The 13,786-nt window shown below is 40.0% G+C and overlaps 2 protein-coding genes across 2 annotated transcripts in view; both read left to right on the top strand.

Annotated features, from left to right (window-relative positions):
* The window catches only part of LOC133658913 (dual specificity protein phosphatase 19-like), a 25,413-nt gene extending 25,289 nt beyond the window's left edge, over window positions 1–124 (top strand). The window contains exon 8 of the mRNA XM_062061422.1: window positions 17–124. The gene's annotated coding sequence lies outside the window, so the exon portion shown is untranslated. The remainder of the gene's footprint in view (window positions 1–16) is intronic.
* The window catches only part of pde1a (phosphodiesterase 1A, calmodulin-dependent), a 21,780-nt gene extending 7,994 nt beyond the window's left edge, over window positions 1–13,786 (top strand). The window contains exons 3-16 of the mRNA XM_062061420.1: window positions 17–130; window positions 185–367; window positions 882–948; window positions 1,468–1,584; window positions 1,673–1,813; window positions 4,291–4,391; window positions 4,457–4,582; window positions 4,663–4,764; window positions 4,847–4,967; window positions 5,066–5,147; window positions 8,240–8,360; window positions 8,431–8,615; window positions 8,679–8,774; window positions 8,847–13,786. Of these exons, the coding sequence (XP_061917404.1) occupies window positions 17–130; window positions 185–367; window positions 882–948; window positions 1,468–1,584; window positions 1,673–1,813; window positions 4,291–4,391; window positions 4,457–4,582; window positions 4,663–4,764; window positions 4,847–4,967; window positions 5,066–5,147; window positions 8,240–8,360; window positions 8,431–8,615; window positions 8,679–8,774; window positions 8,847–8,899 (1,609 nt within the window). The 3' untranslated portion in view covers window positions 8,900–13,786. The remainder of the gene's footprint in view (window positions 1–16; window positions 131–184; window positions 368–881; window positions 949–1,467; window positions 1,585–1,672; window positions 1,814–4,290; window positions 4,392–4,456; window positions 4,583–4,662; window positions 4,765–4,846; window positions 4,968–5,065; window positions 5,148–8,239; window positions 8,361–8,430; window positions 8,616–8,678; window positions 8,775–8,846) is intronic.

Raw genomic sequence — 13,786 nt, 5'->3', positions numbered from 1 at the left:
TTGTTTGTGTGGACAGACTCAAAGTGGTTCTGGACCAGATGGACCATGGCGTGGTGGACCTGCAGGAGCTGCGTCGCAACCTGCAGCTGGCGGCCTCCATGTTGGACGCCGTCTACACGGACGAGACCAAGTAAGACAAATAACCCTTTGAAAAAGACTTTTGACCGCCGCCGGCGTGTTGCAGGCGTCTCCTGGACCCCGAGGACGAGCTCAGCGACCTGCAGGCCGAGTCGGTGCCGAGCGAGGTGCGCGATTGGCTGGCGTGCACCTTCAGCCGGAAGATGGGCGTGGCCAAGCGTCGCCCGGAAGAAAAACCCCGATTCCGCAGCATCGTCCACGCCGTGCAGGCCGGGATCTTTGTTGAGAGGTGAGCTTCGTCACAACGCCGCATCCAGACCACCACCATGTACCCCATTAGACAACTGACAGCCCAATTAGGACGGGTGAGGAACGAAAAGGACATCTGTGGACCTCAGGGTGAGGGCGCGGCGTGATCACGTTAGTGCGGAGACATTCGCTCTGTGGAGCCTGATAGCAATGATGATGATGATGATGGTGAAGTCCGCGGTCATTAGGGCTCAAATTAGTCGCCGTTGACAGCGAGGTATCGCTTCATCTGCCAGCGGCTTAACGACACGTGAAATCAAAAATGATCAGCCACGCTGTGTTTGGACGGCCGTTACCATGGCGACTGACAATCCATCCTGCTCACAAAGTGCGGAGGAGGATGGGAGACTGTGTGCGCACGATATTTATATATCTGTGTGTGTGTGTGTGTGTGTGTGTGTGTGTGTGTGTGTGTGTGTGTGTGTGTGTGTGTGTGTGTGTGTGTGTGTGTGTGTGTGTGTGTGTGTGTGTGTGTGTGCGCGCGTGCGAGACAGGATGTACAGACGGACCTCCAACATGGCCGGACTCTCGTACCCGCCCACGGCTCTGACAGCTCTCAAGGTATATATAAAACCCAAAAAAAAGTTTTATTGCTGCGGCAACAGCAATAAACAGGAAGTGACATCATCATGCGTCTCAGATGATGTCATTGAATAAAAACAGTCTTTCATCATTTTAAATTGGTTATTTTTCCACAATACGTCACACAGAATGTAAAAATAAAATGATTAAAAAAAAACCTTCTGAAATGTGATATAATTAAATGTCACACTTTAAATTCTGTTATAAATTTTTTATTACATTTTATAACAATTGTTTTTATTTGTAATTTGTCACTATATATTTTATTATTTATTTATATTTTTAATTATAATATATTTTATTATGTATTAGTCATTTATGATATATTTTTATTTGTAATATATAATATTATATTTATACTTTTAATGTCTTGTTTTCATACTATTTGTATTAATTATTTGCGCTTGTATCGTTCAAGATGATGATGATTATTCCATACAAAGTAGTGCTGCCCCCTGCTGGCCTCCAGGTGGAACAACAGTGATGTTGTGTTTTCAGGACGTGGATCAGTGGTCCTTTGACGTGTTCCTTCTGCACGAAGCCACCGGAGACCACGCCCTCAAGTTCCTGGTCTACGAGCTGCTGACCCGCTATGACCTCATCAACAGGTTCAGGGTACACACATCTCCACGTCGTCGCCATGTGTGTTTGTCGTTACCACGGAGTCAGGACCAGTTGTAGCCACAGTCTGTCCTGTGTCCAGATCCCTGTCCCGGCTCTGGTGCAGTTCGTGGAGGCTCTGGAGAACGGCTACAGCAAACACAAGAACCCGTACCACAACCTGGTCCACGCCGCTGACGTCACCCAGACGGCACACTTCCTGATGTTGCACACCGGACTCATGGTACTATTATGCCCCGCCCCTTTGGGAGAGAAGAGTCCACCCAGATCCTTTTATTCTAAGGCGGTCTTAAATGATGATAGAATTGAAGTTTCACAATTTATTCTACAAAACAGGAGCACCGTATTTTCCCGACTATAGAGCGCACCAGTACATAAGCCGCACCCACTACATTTTCAAAGGAAAAACAGATTTCCATATATAAACTGCACCAGACTATAAGCTGCAGATATATGTATACGTTGTGAAATGAGCTATTTACACAGAAATATTTTATAAATGTTTATTTACAGACCTTAATTGTTTCCAAACGGCTTATCAAACAAAACAGAAGTCATCGTCATGGACCCGCTAGTTGCGCAAGCTAGCTCTCCAATCAGCTAAACAGACTCGATAACTCCACGGAGACGTTTTGCTGAATTTACCGAGGAATTTGTGAAACTAAAACAATACAAAAGAATGTTGTTGTGAGTTAATAATACTAACACAGACACTCAATGTGGTAACATTTTAGCTAATGCTAATGACGCTGGCTTGATTACAATACGATAGCACGTAAAATTATGCATGAAAACACTTCTACAGACATCGCACATGAGATGGTTTAGTAAGTATAAACAGTTTTAGTTATATTGTAAAACTTACAAACGTTGCTTGGCGTGATGAATGAAGAATCCCTACGAGTAGAAACGCTATGGACTGATAGAAGAGGGAACGGCACTTGTACTTCCAGTTGAATGCACAAAATGGGAGATGAGTGAACTCATCCAAAAGACGGCGCAAACAATAACACCCTTTTTTAATGCCTTTGCTTCTTTTGCAGCATGGCCGTCAGCAAAGAAAAATCCATAAATTAGCCGCATTGTTTTATAAGACGCAGGGTTCAAAGTGTAGAAAAAAAGTACTGTATTTTTCGGAGTATAAGTCGCACCGGAGTATAAGTCGCACCTGCCGAAAATGCATAATAAAGAAGAGGAAAAACATATATAAGTCGCACTGGAGTATAAGTCGCATTTTTTGGGGAAATTTATTTGATAAATGGTAAATGGGTTGTACTTGTATAGCGCTTTTCAACCTTTTTTAAGGAACTCAAAGCGCTTTGACACTATTTCCACATTCACCCATTCACACACACACATTCACACATTTGCACACTGGTGGCGGGAGCCGCCATGCACGGCGCTAACCAGGCCCATCAGGATCAAGGGTGAAGTGTCTTGCTCAAGGACACAACGGACGTGACTAGGATGGTAGAAGGTGGGAATTGAACCAGTAACCCTCAGATTGCTGGCACGGTCACTCTCCCAACTTCGCCACGCGGCGTGGCGAAGAATAGACATTTGAAAGGCAGATTAAAATAAATAAAGAATAGTGAACAACAGGCTGAATAAGTGTACGTTATATGAGGCATAAATAACCAACTGAGAACGTGCCTGGTATGTTAACGTAACATTATATGGTAAGAGTCATTCAAATAACTATAACATATAGAACATGCTATACGTTTACCAAACAATCTGTCACTCCTAATCGCTAAATTCCATGAAATCTTATACGTCTAGTCCGGGGGTCGGCAACCCGCGGCTCTAGAGCCGCATGCGGCTCTTTAGCGCCGCCCTAGTGGCTCTAAGGAGATTTTTCAAAAATGTATGAAGAATGGAAAAAGATGATGGGAAAAAAATCTATTTTTTTGTTTTAGTATGGTTTCTGTAGGAGGACAAACATGACACATGTTATAAATCACACTGTTTATATTAAACATGCTTCACTGATCCGAGTATTTGGCGAGCGCCGTTTTGTCCTACTTATTTTGGCGGTCCTTGAACTCACCGTATAGTTTGTTTACATGTATAACTTTCTCCGACTTTCTAGGACGTGTTTTATGCCACTTCTTTTTCTGTCTCATTTTGTCCACCACACTTTTAAGGTTGTGCGTGAGTGCACAAAGGTCAGTTTTGTTGATGTTATTGACTTGTGTGAAGTGCTAATCAGACATATTTGGTCACTGCATGACTGCAAGCTAATCGATGCTAACATGCTATTTAGGCTAGCGATGTGTACATATTGCATCATTATGCCTCATTTGTAGCTATATTTGAGGTCATTTAGTTTCCTTTAAGTCCTCTTAATTACATTTATATCTCATGACACATGTAATATGGCTTTTACTTTTTTGCGGCTCCAGACAGATTTGTTTTTGTATTTTTGGTCCAATATGGCTCTTTCAACATTTTGGGTTGCCGACCCCTGGTCTAGTCTCTTACGTGAATGAGCTAAATAATATTATTTTGATATTTTACGGTAATGTGTTAATAATTTCACACATAAGTCGCTCCTGAGTATAAGTCGCACCCTCTACTTTGCATGCAGTCTACTTTCGGCCCCCGGGCCCAAATTTTTAAGCCCAATGCGGCCCCCCAGTCAAAGTGCGTGCGTGTGTGCGTGCGTGTGTGTGCGTGTGTGTGTGTGCGTGTGTGTAGCACTGGCTCAGTGAGTTGGAGATCCTGGCGATGGTGTTTGCGGCGGCCATTCACGACTTTGAGCACACGGGAACAACCAACAACTTCCACATCCACACCCGGTATGTACCTTCCGCAAAGTGAGTCCCCGTGCACGCTCGCCGGTGACGTGTGGCGCATGCCTCAGGTCGGAGGTGGCCATCTTCTACAACGACAGGTCGGTGCTGGAGAACCACCACGTGAGTGCTGCCTACAGGCTGATGGCGGAGGAGGACACCAACATCCTGGTCAACCTCAACAAGGAAGACTGGAGGTGCGCGCGCACACACACACACACACACACACACACACACACACACACACACTGTCAATAGGTTGTCACGTTGTCTCCAGGGAGCTGAGGGCGCTGGTCATCGAGATGGTTATGTCCACGGACATGTCGTGTCACTTCCAGCAGATCAAGACCATGAGGAACACCCTGACACAATCACACGGGTCAGTGACCTTTGACCCCTGGCGCCAAGCGTATTTCCGGCAATGACTCAGATGTTCTGCTGGTCATGTGACGTCCCGGCAGTTTGGACAAGGTGAAGGTTTTGTCTCTGATGCTTCACGCCGCCGACATCAGTCATCCCGCTAAAGCGTGGCCGCTGCACTTCCGCTGGACACACAGCCTGATGGAGGAGTTCTTCAGACAGGTGCACACACACACACACGCACACACACGCACGCACACACATGCACGCATACACGCAATCCTGCACGTCTTTCTTGGCTGACATGCTGTGTTTTCCAGGGAGACAAAGAAGTGGAGCTCGGACTTCCTTTTTCTCCTCTCTGTGACCGCAAGGCAACCGTAATCGCACAATCACAGATTGGTAAGACTCAAACTATCAAGGAAGATTTGAATAATAAATATATCAAATAACGTACAATAAAGTTATTTAAAAAATTTTGAAAAACGGTAATAATATGGCAATAATGATAATAATAATAGTGACATATATATATATATATATATATACATACATACATATATATATATATATATATTAGGGGTGTGGGAAAAAATCAATTCGAATCGTGATTCTCACGTTGTGCGATTCAGAATCGATTCTCATTTTAAAAAAATCGATTTTTTATTTTTTTATTTGTAATTTTTCATTTAATAGTTAAAACAAATTTATATTATTGCAATCAGTTGATAAAACATTGTCCTTTACAATTATAAAAGCTTTTTACAAAAATCTACTACTCTGCTTGCATGTCAGCAGACTGGGGTAGATCCTGCTGAAATCCTATGTACTGAATGAATAGAGAATCCTTTTGAATCGGGAAAAAAATCGTTTTTGAATTGAGAATCGTGTTGAAACGAAAAAAAAAAAAAGATTTATAATCGAATCGTGACCCAAAGAATCGATATTGAATCAAATTGTGGGACACCCAAAGATTTGCAGCCCTAATATATATATATATATATATATATATATATATATATATATATATATATATATATACATATATATATATACATATATATATATATATATATATATATATATATATATATACATATATATATATACATATATATACATATATATACATATATATACACATATATATATATATACATATATATATATATATATACACATATATATATATATACATATATATATATATATATACACATATATATATATATACATATATATATATATATATATATATATATATATATATATATATATATATATATATATATATATATATATATATATATATATATATATATATATATATATATATATATATATATATATATTAGGGCTGCAAATCTTTGGGTGTCCCACAATTTGATTCAATATCGATTCTTTGGGTCACGATTCGATTATAAATCTTTTTTTTTTTTTTCGTTTCAACACGATTCTCAATTCAAAAACGATTTTTTTCCCGATTCAAAAGGATTCTCTATTCATTCATTCATTCATATATATATATATATATATATATATATATATATATATATATATATATATATATATATATATATATATATATATATATATATATATATATATATATATATATATATATATATATATCTTAATTAGATTATCCAAAAAATAGTGCTCGATACCGTGGTAGAGCGTAATATGTATGAAAAAAAAAAAATAAAAAAATCTCCTGAGGATTGAGGAAACCCCTCATGAAACAGGCCTGTAGAGATGAAATAGTCTTGTGATTTTTTTCCCACACATACATTATATATATATATATATATATATATATATATATATATATATATATATATATATATATATATATATATATATATATATATATATATATATATATATATATATATATATATATGTGTATATATATATATATAAACAAAATCAAGTCAATAAAGAAATATAAAAATATAAGTAAAAAAATACAAAATTTCTAAACAATTTAAATATTTCATAAATACAAATGATAATGTGTAAATTAAACAATTCAATGATTAAAACATTTTTACAAAATCAATAAATCTTTAAAACATGTTTATGATTACAAAATTACAACAAAATTATTTAATAAACCTAATTTAATAAAGGAAAATGCATTATTCAAAAATTATATATATATAAACGTAAAATGAAAAATATATAAATTAAAACTTACAAAATAATGTCAATAAATGAATGAATCAATTACATAATGAACTTTGAAAATGAATTGAAATACTTAAAAATATATTTTTTTCAAAACAAAATAAGCCAAAATGCCAAACTGTTAACATCATTTTGATAAGTTATGTTTTCATTTTTGTTTTAATTGAAAATACAACAATGACATTTTGCAAATGTTCAATAATTCAAAATGATCGATGTTACGTTTATCAGGGGAAGGAGACGACACCACGGGGAAGGTCAGGTTAACAGGTTTATTTAAACCTTTGATGAGTGTGTGGGATGTGTACGCTACTCTAAGTGTGTGGTGCCAGACGATGTGTAGAATTAATAATGTAAATGTTACCAGGGTTGTTGTAAGTGCGTGTTGGATGAATCCTTCGTCAGTCCAGAGGGGCGAGGCAAAGAGGTAATCCGTGGGCAGGCAGGTGGTTGGGGGCAGGAGAGAAGCGACAAGGTCCGTGTGCCAGCAGAGGTCGAGGATCGAGGGAAGCAGTCCGGAATCCAAGGGGAAGTCGAGGTACACAACTCGAACACGGGGAAACAGGTAGGACACTGTGGAGGACACAAAGGACATGAGACGAGGGGAAACTAGGAAGACCAGGAGATACCAAGTACGCGGGAGGGGAAGCCAGAGACGGAATGCTTACTACAAAGAGTTGGCTACGTTCCGGCGTCAGCTCCCTGGATCCGTTGGTCTTTATACTGCTTGTCTTGATTAGACCCAGGTGCGCTGATAGAAGATTGCCTGCAGCTTTGCCGTTGCGTGGGCGTGAAGCGCCCAGCGCGACGCGGGGCGTATCCTGGAGTGCTGCCAGGAGAAAAGCGAGTTCGAGCCCGCGCCGTGACATATTCAAAAATGAAAAAATATGTGACTTAAAACATAAAAAATAAAGAAAAGGGAATGAATGAATACATCACCAAAAAAAAAAGAATAACTAATGACTTCAAAATACAAATAAAACAATATGGAATATATTTTTGTCTATACCAAAAAAGAGCCAAACTACTTAAAAGGTTGAATAAGTTATTGTTTTAGGGTCTTGGAGGATTGTTTGCTGAACATAACATTTTTCTAAAAAAAATCCGGACTTCAGATCACCCCCAAAATGGAATCACTTTCCTGAAATTTCATCAAAATAAAGCCATAACTTTTGGAACTAACACACAAACCTGCAAATACATCAAATAATCTAAAAAAATGACCATTGAATGATTCACTCATTCATGTGTCCATGTAATTTTGTCCCCAACCACCACGTAAAATGTCACTTCCTGTCCGTCAGGTTTCATCGACTTCATCGTGGAGCCCACATTCAGTGTTCTGGTGGACATGACGGAGAAGGTGATCGCTCCTCTGATCGACGAGGACAGGAAGGGTCGGGAGACCGGAAACAGGCGGTCCAGGTATCACAACTCCCATAATGCACTTTGTTCATGAGTTAGCCCTTCAGGCAGTGACGTCACTCTGCTGCAGCCTCACAGGAAGTGGCTCCGTCACCGTGGAGTCCGTCCAACGACACAACAGCGGTCACCATGGCAGCCGCGACGACGGACAGCTGGACTTCTCGTTGACCGCCATCGACTTGCCGGCGCTGAGGACGCACCTGTCCGCCGTCATCGCCGGCAACAAGGAGCGGTGGAAGGAGCTCTCGGTGGACGGTGGGTGTGCACGTGCACATGTGCGGCGATGTGACGCCGAGTGTGCTTTGCGTGTGTCACCAGAGTTGGCCAATAAGGAGCGAGAGAAGGCGGAGTCTAGGAAGGAGCTGCCGCAGGACCCAGCGGACCTCGAACCCGCGGACCACTCTACGTGGAACGGTGCGAGTGGCGCGCGCACACTCGCCCCCAGCTCTCTGTGCGCTGACCTTGTTGCTATGGTGACACTTGCAGGGGCGGGGCCGGGAGAGGAGCAGGAAGACGACAAAGTGCCTGAAATTGCCTGACGCCCACTGCGAAGCGTTTGAGAGGGATGCCGTCGCCATGGCGACCGACGGCGCAGCGGCCTGGAAGCCTCCAGAACTTTTGTTTACTAGCGACCGCGAAGGCACCACGCGCTTCCTGGCAGCTTCATGGGCCAAACATAGAGGGGCGGAGCCTCGGAGCTGACAGGAAGTACCCGAACGAACCCAGACGCTTCTAGCCTTCACGTCCCAGCATGCATCAGTGCTGCGGACCACCGCTCTCCTCATGTGGCTTCTGGTGTTTTTACGCTCATCGTCGTCAATAAAGATCCACCGTCGCCACGGCAACGCCTGGTGGTGTGACGCGTGCAGTAGGTATTGTGTCGCTTCTGTAAACGTGCATTAAACGTTCTCAGCTTGTCTCAGTCACGTCTCCCGCAGGTCACTCTCAGAGGTCAAAGGTCACTTCATTAGGTACACAGCCCCTGCCTTTGCAAAGACTTGACAACACTGAGCAGCCTGCAAATCAGGTTACTGCCGCCAGAGGGCGCCAGAGGAGCACAAGTAAATCAATGTCACATGTCATGGCTAATTGTGTTGTTGTTGTTGTGTACTCAGTGCCACCTTCTTCACGGCCATCCTCTTAAATCATCACCGTGTTGTCCCTGTAGGACAAACTCCCCAAAGTGTCTCACACGCAACCGGAATTTTCAGCAGAGCGTCGTCTTGGCAGAAAGACGGCCGGGGATTTGCGTGCGTTCAAGAAAAGACGAGGACAAGCAGAATACTGAGAACATTAGGACTGAATTAGAGAGCAGCACAAGAACATGGTCAGGTGAGTGGTATAACCCTGTCGCTGTCGATGCAGTGCAGAAGCCCATTCACAGAACGGCCCGTTTAAGAAATGTCACAATGAGGAACCTAGCAGGCGCACGGCATTGATTAAAAACTGACTTTGAAACGTTGTTGCAAAATATATATTTTTTGTATTAAATTTGTCAATTGAGACAACGTTGATGTCTAAACTTGGATCCACGTTGTTGGGAAATGACCAAATTTCAATGGTCAAATCAACGTCACAACCTGACATTGATTAAACATCGTCAGAAAGCATGTTGTTTCAACGTTGTATTTGTGTTGTAGAATATTGGTTGGGAAATGACCAAATTTCAATCGTCGAATCAACGTCAAAACTTGACATTGATTAAATGTCGTCAAAAAGCATGTTGTTTCAACGTTGTGTTTGTGTTGTAGAATATTGGTTGGGGGCAGCACGGAGGAACAGGGGTTAGTGCGTGTGCCTCACAATACGAATGTCCTGGGTTCAATCCTGGACTCGGGATCTTTCTGTGTGGAGTTAGCATGTTCTCCTCGTGACTGCGTTGGTTCCCTCCGGGTACTCCGGCTTCCTCCCACCTCCAAAGACATGCACCTGGGGATAGGTTGATTGGCAACACTAAATTGGCCCTAGTGTGTGAATGTGAGTGTGAATGTTGTCTGTCTATCTGTGTTGGCCCTGTGATGAGGTGGCGACTTGTCCAGGGTGTACCCCGCCTTCTGCCCGAATGCAGCTGAAATAGGCTCCAGCACCCCTCGAGACCCCAAATGGGACAAACGGTAGAAAATGGTTGGATGGATATTGGTTTGGAATTGACCAAAATTCAATGATCAAATCAACATCAGAACCCCACATTGAATAAACGTCATCAAAAAGCATGTTGTTTCAACGTTGTATTTGTGTTGTAGAATATTGGTTGGGAAATGGCCCAATTTCAATGGTCAAATCAACGTCAGAACCCAACATTGATTAAACGTCATCAAAAGCATGTTTCAACGTATTTGTGTTGTACAATATTGGTTGGGAAACGACCAAATTTCAACGGTCAAATCAACGTCAGAACCCAACATTGATTAAACGTTGTCCAAAAGCATGTTGTTTCAACGTATTTGTGTTGTAGAATATTGGTTAGGAAATGACCAAATTTCAATGGTCAAATCAACGTCAGAACCCAACATTGATTAAACGTCATCAAAAAGCATGTTGTTTCAACATATTTTTGTTGTACAATATTGGTTGGGAAGCGACCAAATTTCAACGGTCAAATCAACGTCACAACCTGACATTGAATAAACGTTGTCAAAAAGCATGTTGTTTCAACGTTGTATTTGTGTTGTAGAATATTGGTTGGGAAATTACCAAATTTCAACGGTCAAATCAACGTCAGAACCCAACATTGATTAAACGTCATCAAAAGCATGTTTCAACGTATTTGTGTTGTACAATATTGGTTGGGAAACGACCAAATTTCAACGGTCAAATCAACGTCAGAACCCAACATTGATTAAACGTTGTCCAAAAGCATGTTGTTTCAACGTATTTGTGTTGTAGAATATTGGTTAGGAAATGACCAAATTTCAATGGTCAAATCAACGCCAGAACCCAACATTGATTAAACGTCATCAAAAAGCATGTTGTTTCAACATATTTTTGTTGTACAATATTGGTTGGGAAGCGACCAAATTTCAACGGTCAAATCAACGTCACAACCTGACATTGAATAAACGTTGTCAAAAAGCATGTTGTTTCAACGTTGTATTTGTGTTGTAGAATATTGGTTGGGAAATTACCAAAATTCAATGATCAAATCAACGTCACAACCTGACATTGATTAAACATTGTCAAAAAGCATGTTGTTTCAACGTTATGTTTGAGTTGTAGAATATTGGGTGGGAAACAACCAAATTTCAATGGTCAAATCAACATTGATTAAATTTCGTTAAAAAATATGTTGTTTCAATGTATTTGTGTAGTAGAATATTGGTTGGGAAATGACCAAATTTCAATGGTCAAATCAACGTCAGAACCCAACATTGATTAAACGTTGTCAAAAAGCATGTTGTTTCAACGTTATGTTTGAGTTGTAGAATATTGGGTGGGAAACAACCAAATTTCAATGGTCAAAACAATGTCAGAACTCAACATTGATTAAAGGTCGTTAAAAAATATGTTGTTTCAACGTATTTGTGTTGTGTAGTAGAATATTGGTTGGGAAATTACCAAATTTCAATGGTCAAATCAACGTCACAACCCGACATTGAATAAACGTTGTCAAAAAGCATGTTGTTTCAACGTTGTATTTGTGTTGTAGAATATTGGTTGGGAAATTACCAAATTTCAACGGTCAAATCAACGTCAGAACCCAACATTGATTAAACGTCATCAAAAGCATGTTTCAACGTATTTGTGTTGTACAATATTGGTTGGGAAACGACCAAATTTCAACGGTCAAATCAACGTCAGAACCCAACATTGATTAAACGTTGTCCAAAAGCATGTTGTTTCAACGTATTTGTGTTGTAGAATATTGGTTAGGAAATGACCAAATTTCAATGGTCAAATCAACGTCAGAACCCAACATTGATTAAACGTCATCAAAAAGCATGTTGTTTCAACATATTTTTGTTGTACAATATTGGTTGGGAAGCGACCAAATTTCAACGGTCAAATCAACGTCACAACCTGACATTGAATAAACGTTGTCAAAAAGCATGTTGTTTCAACGTTGTATTTGTGTTGTAGAATATTGGTTGGGAAATTACCAAAATTCAATGATCAAATCAACGTCACAACCTGACATTGATTAAACATTGTCAAAAAGCATGTTGTTTCAACGTTATGTTTGAGTTGTAGAATATTGGGTGGGAAACAACCAAATTTCAATGGTCAAATCAACATTGATTAAATTTCGTTAAAAAATATGTTGTTTCAATGTATTTGTGTAGTAGAATATTGGTTGGGAAATGACCAAATTTCAATGGTCAAATCAACGTCAGAACCCAACATTGATTAAACGTTGTCAAAAAGCATGTTGTTTCAACGTTATGTTTGAGTTGTAGAATATTGGGTGGGAAACAACCAAATTTCAATGGTCAAATCAATGTCAGAACTCAACATTGATTAAAGGTCGTTAAAAAATATGTTGTTTCAACGTATTTGTGTAGTAGAATACTGGTTGGGAAATGACCAAATTTCAATGGTCAAATCAACGTCACAACCCGACATTGAATAAACGTCAAAAAGCATGTTGTTTCAACGTTGTATTTGTGTAGTAGAATATTGGTTGGGAAACGACCAAATTTCAATGGTCAAATCAACGTCAGAACCCAACATTGATTAAACGTCGTCAAAAAGCATGTTGTTTCAACGCATTTGTGTTGTAGAATATTGGTTGGAAAACGACCAAATTTCAATGGTCAAATCAACGTCACAACCTGACATTGACTAAACCTCGTCAGAAAGCATGTTGTTTCAACGTTATGTTTGAGTTGCTCAACGTCAGGAACTAATTCAACAAGTTGTCAGCGTTGTTTCAATGTCTTGTGGCTGCTGGGAGAGCCCGTGTTTTATCAAAAACCGAAGCAGAGCAAAACGTGTGAACGTTAAGAAAAAGTTTTCAAAAAGTTGACGGAACTTGTCACAGCTGATTTGTGACACCTCATCCTCACCATGATGTGCTTTGTGTTTCATTCACTGTGCAGAAGTCCATTGACTAAACAGCACAATTAAGAAGTCACATTTGCTTAATGATCTAGGCTTATTGTTAAGAAAAATGACACCCTATTGGATAATAGAATACTAAATAACAGAGTTCCAAGATCAAAATCTCTCTCTCTTTGCTTTTGCAAACATAATTTCCAGCATTTTCACACACACACACACTCACACACACACACACACACAGGCTGGCAAGTGCATGCCAAGTCAACAAGTGGCGCTATATCTTCCAACAGTAAGGTTATGTTCCCCAATAAGAAGCCTGAAGAAAGTCATTTTCTGGAAAAGACACAATTATACTGTAACACTTAAATATGACAGTAAGTCAGATAAAAAGCAAAATGCATCGAAAAATGTTTTTCACAATAAAAGTT

This window comes from Entelurus aequoreus, linkage group LG10 (genome assembly GCF_033978785.1).
Source record: "Entelurus aequoreus isolate RoL-2023_Sb linkage group LG10, RoL_Eaeq_v1.1, whole genome shotgun sequence".
Lineage (NCBI taxonomy): Eukaryota > Metazoa > Chordata > Actinopteri > Syngnathiformes > Syngnathidae > Entelurus > Entelurus aequoreus.
The sequence above is the reverse complement of the archived record's forward strand: the minus strand, read 5'-3'. Positions and strand labels throughout refer to the sequence as shown.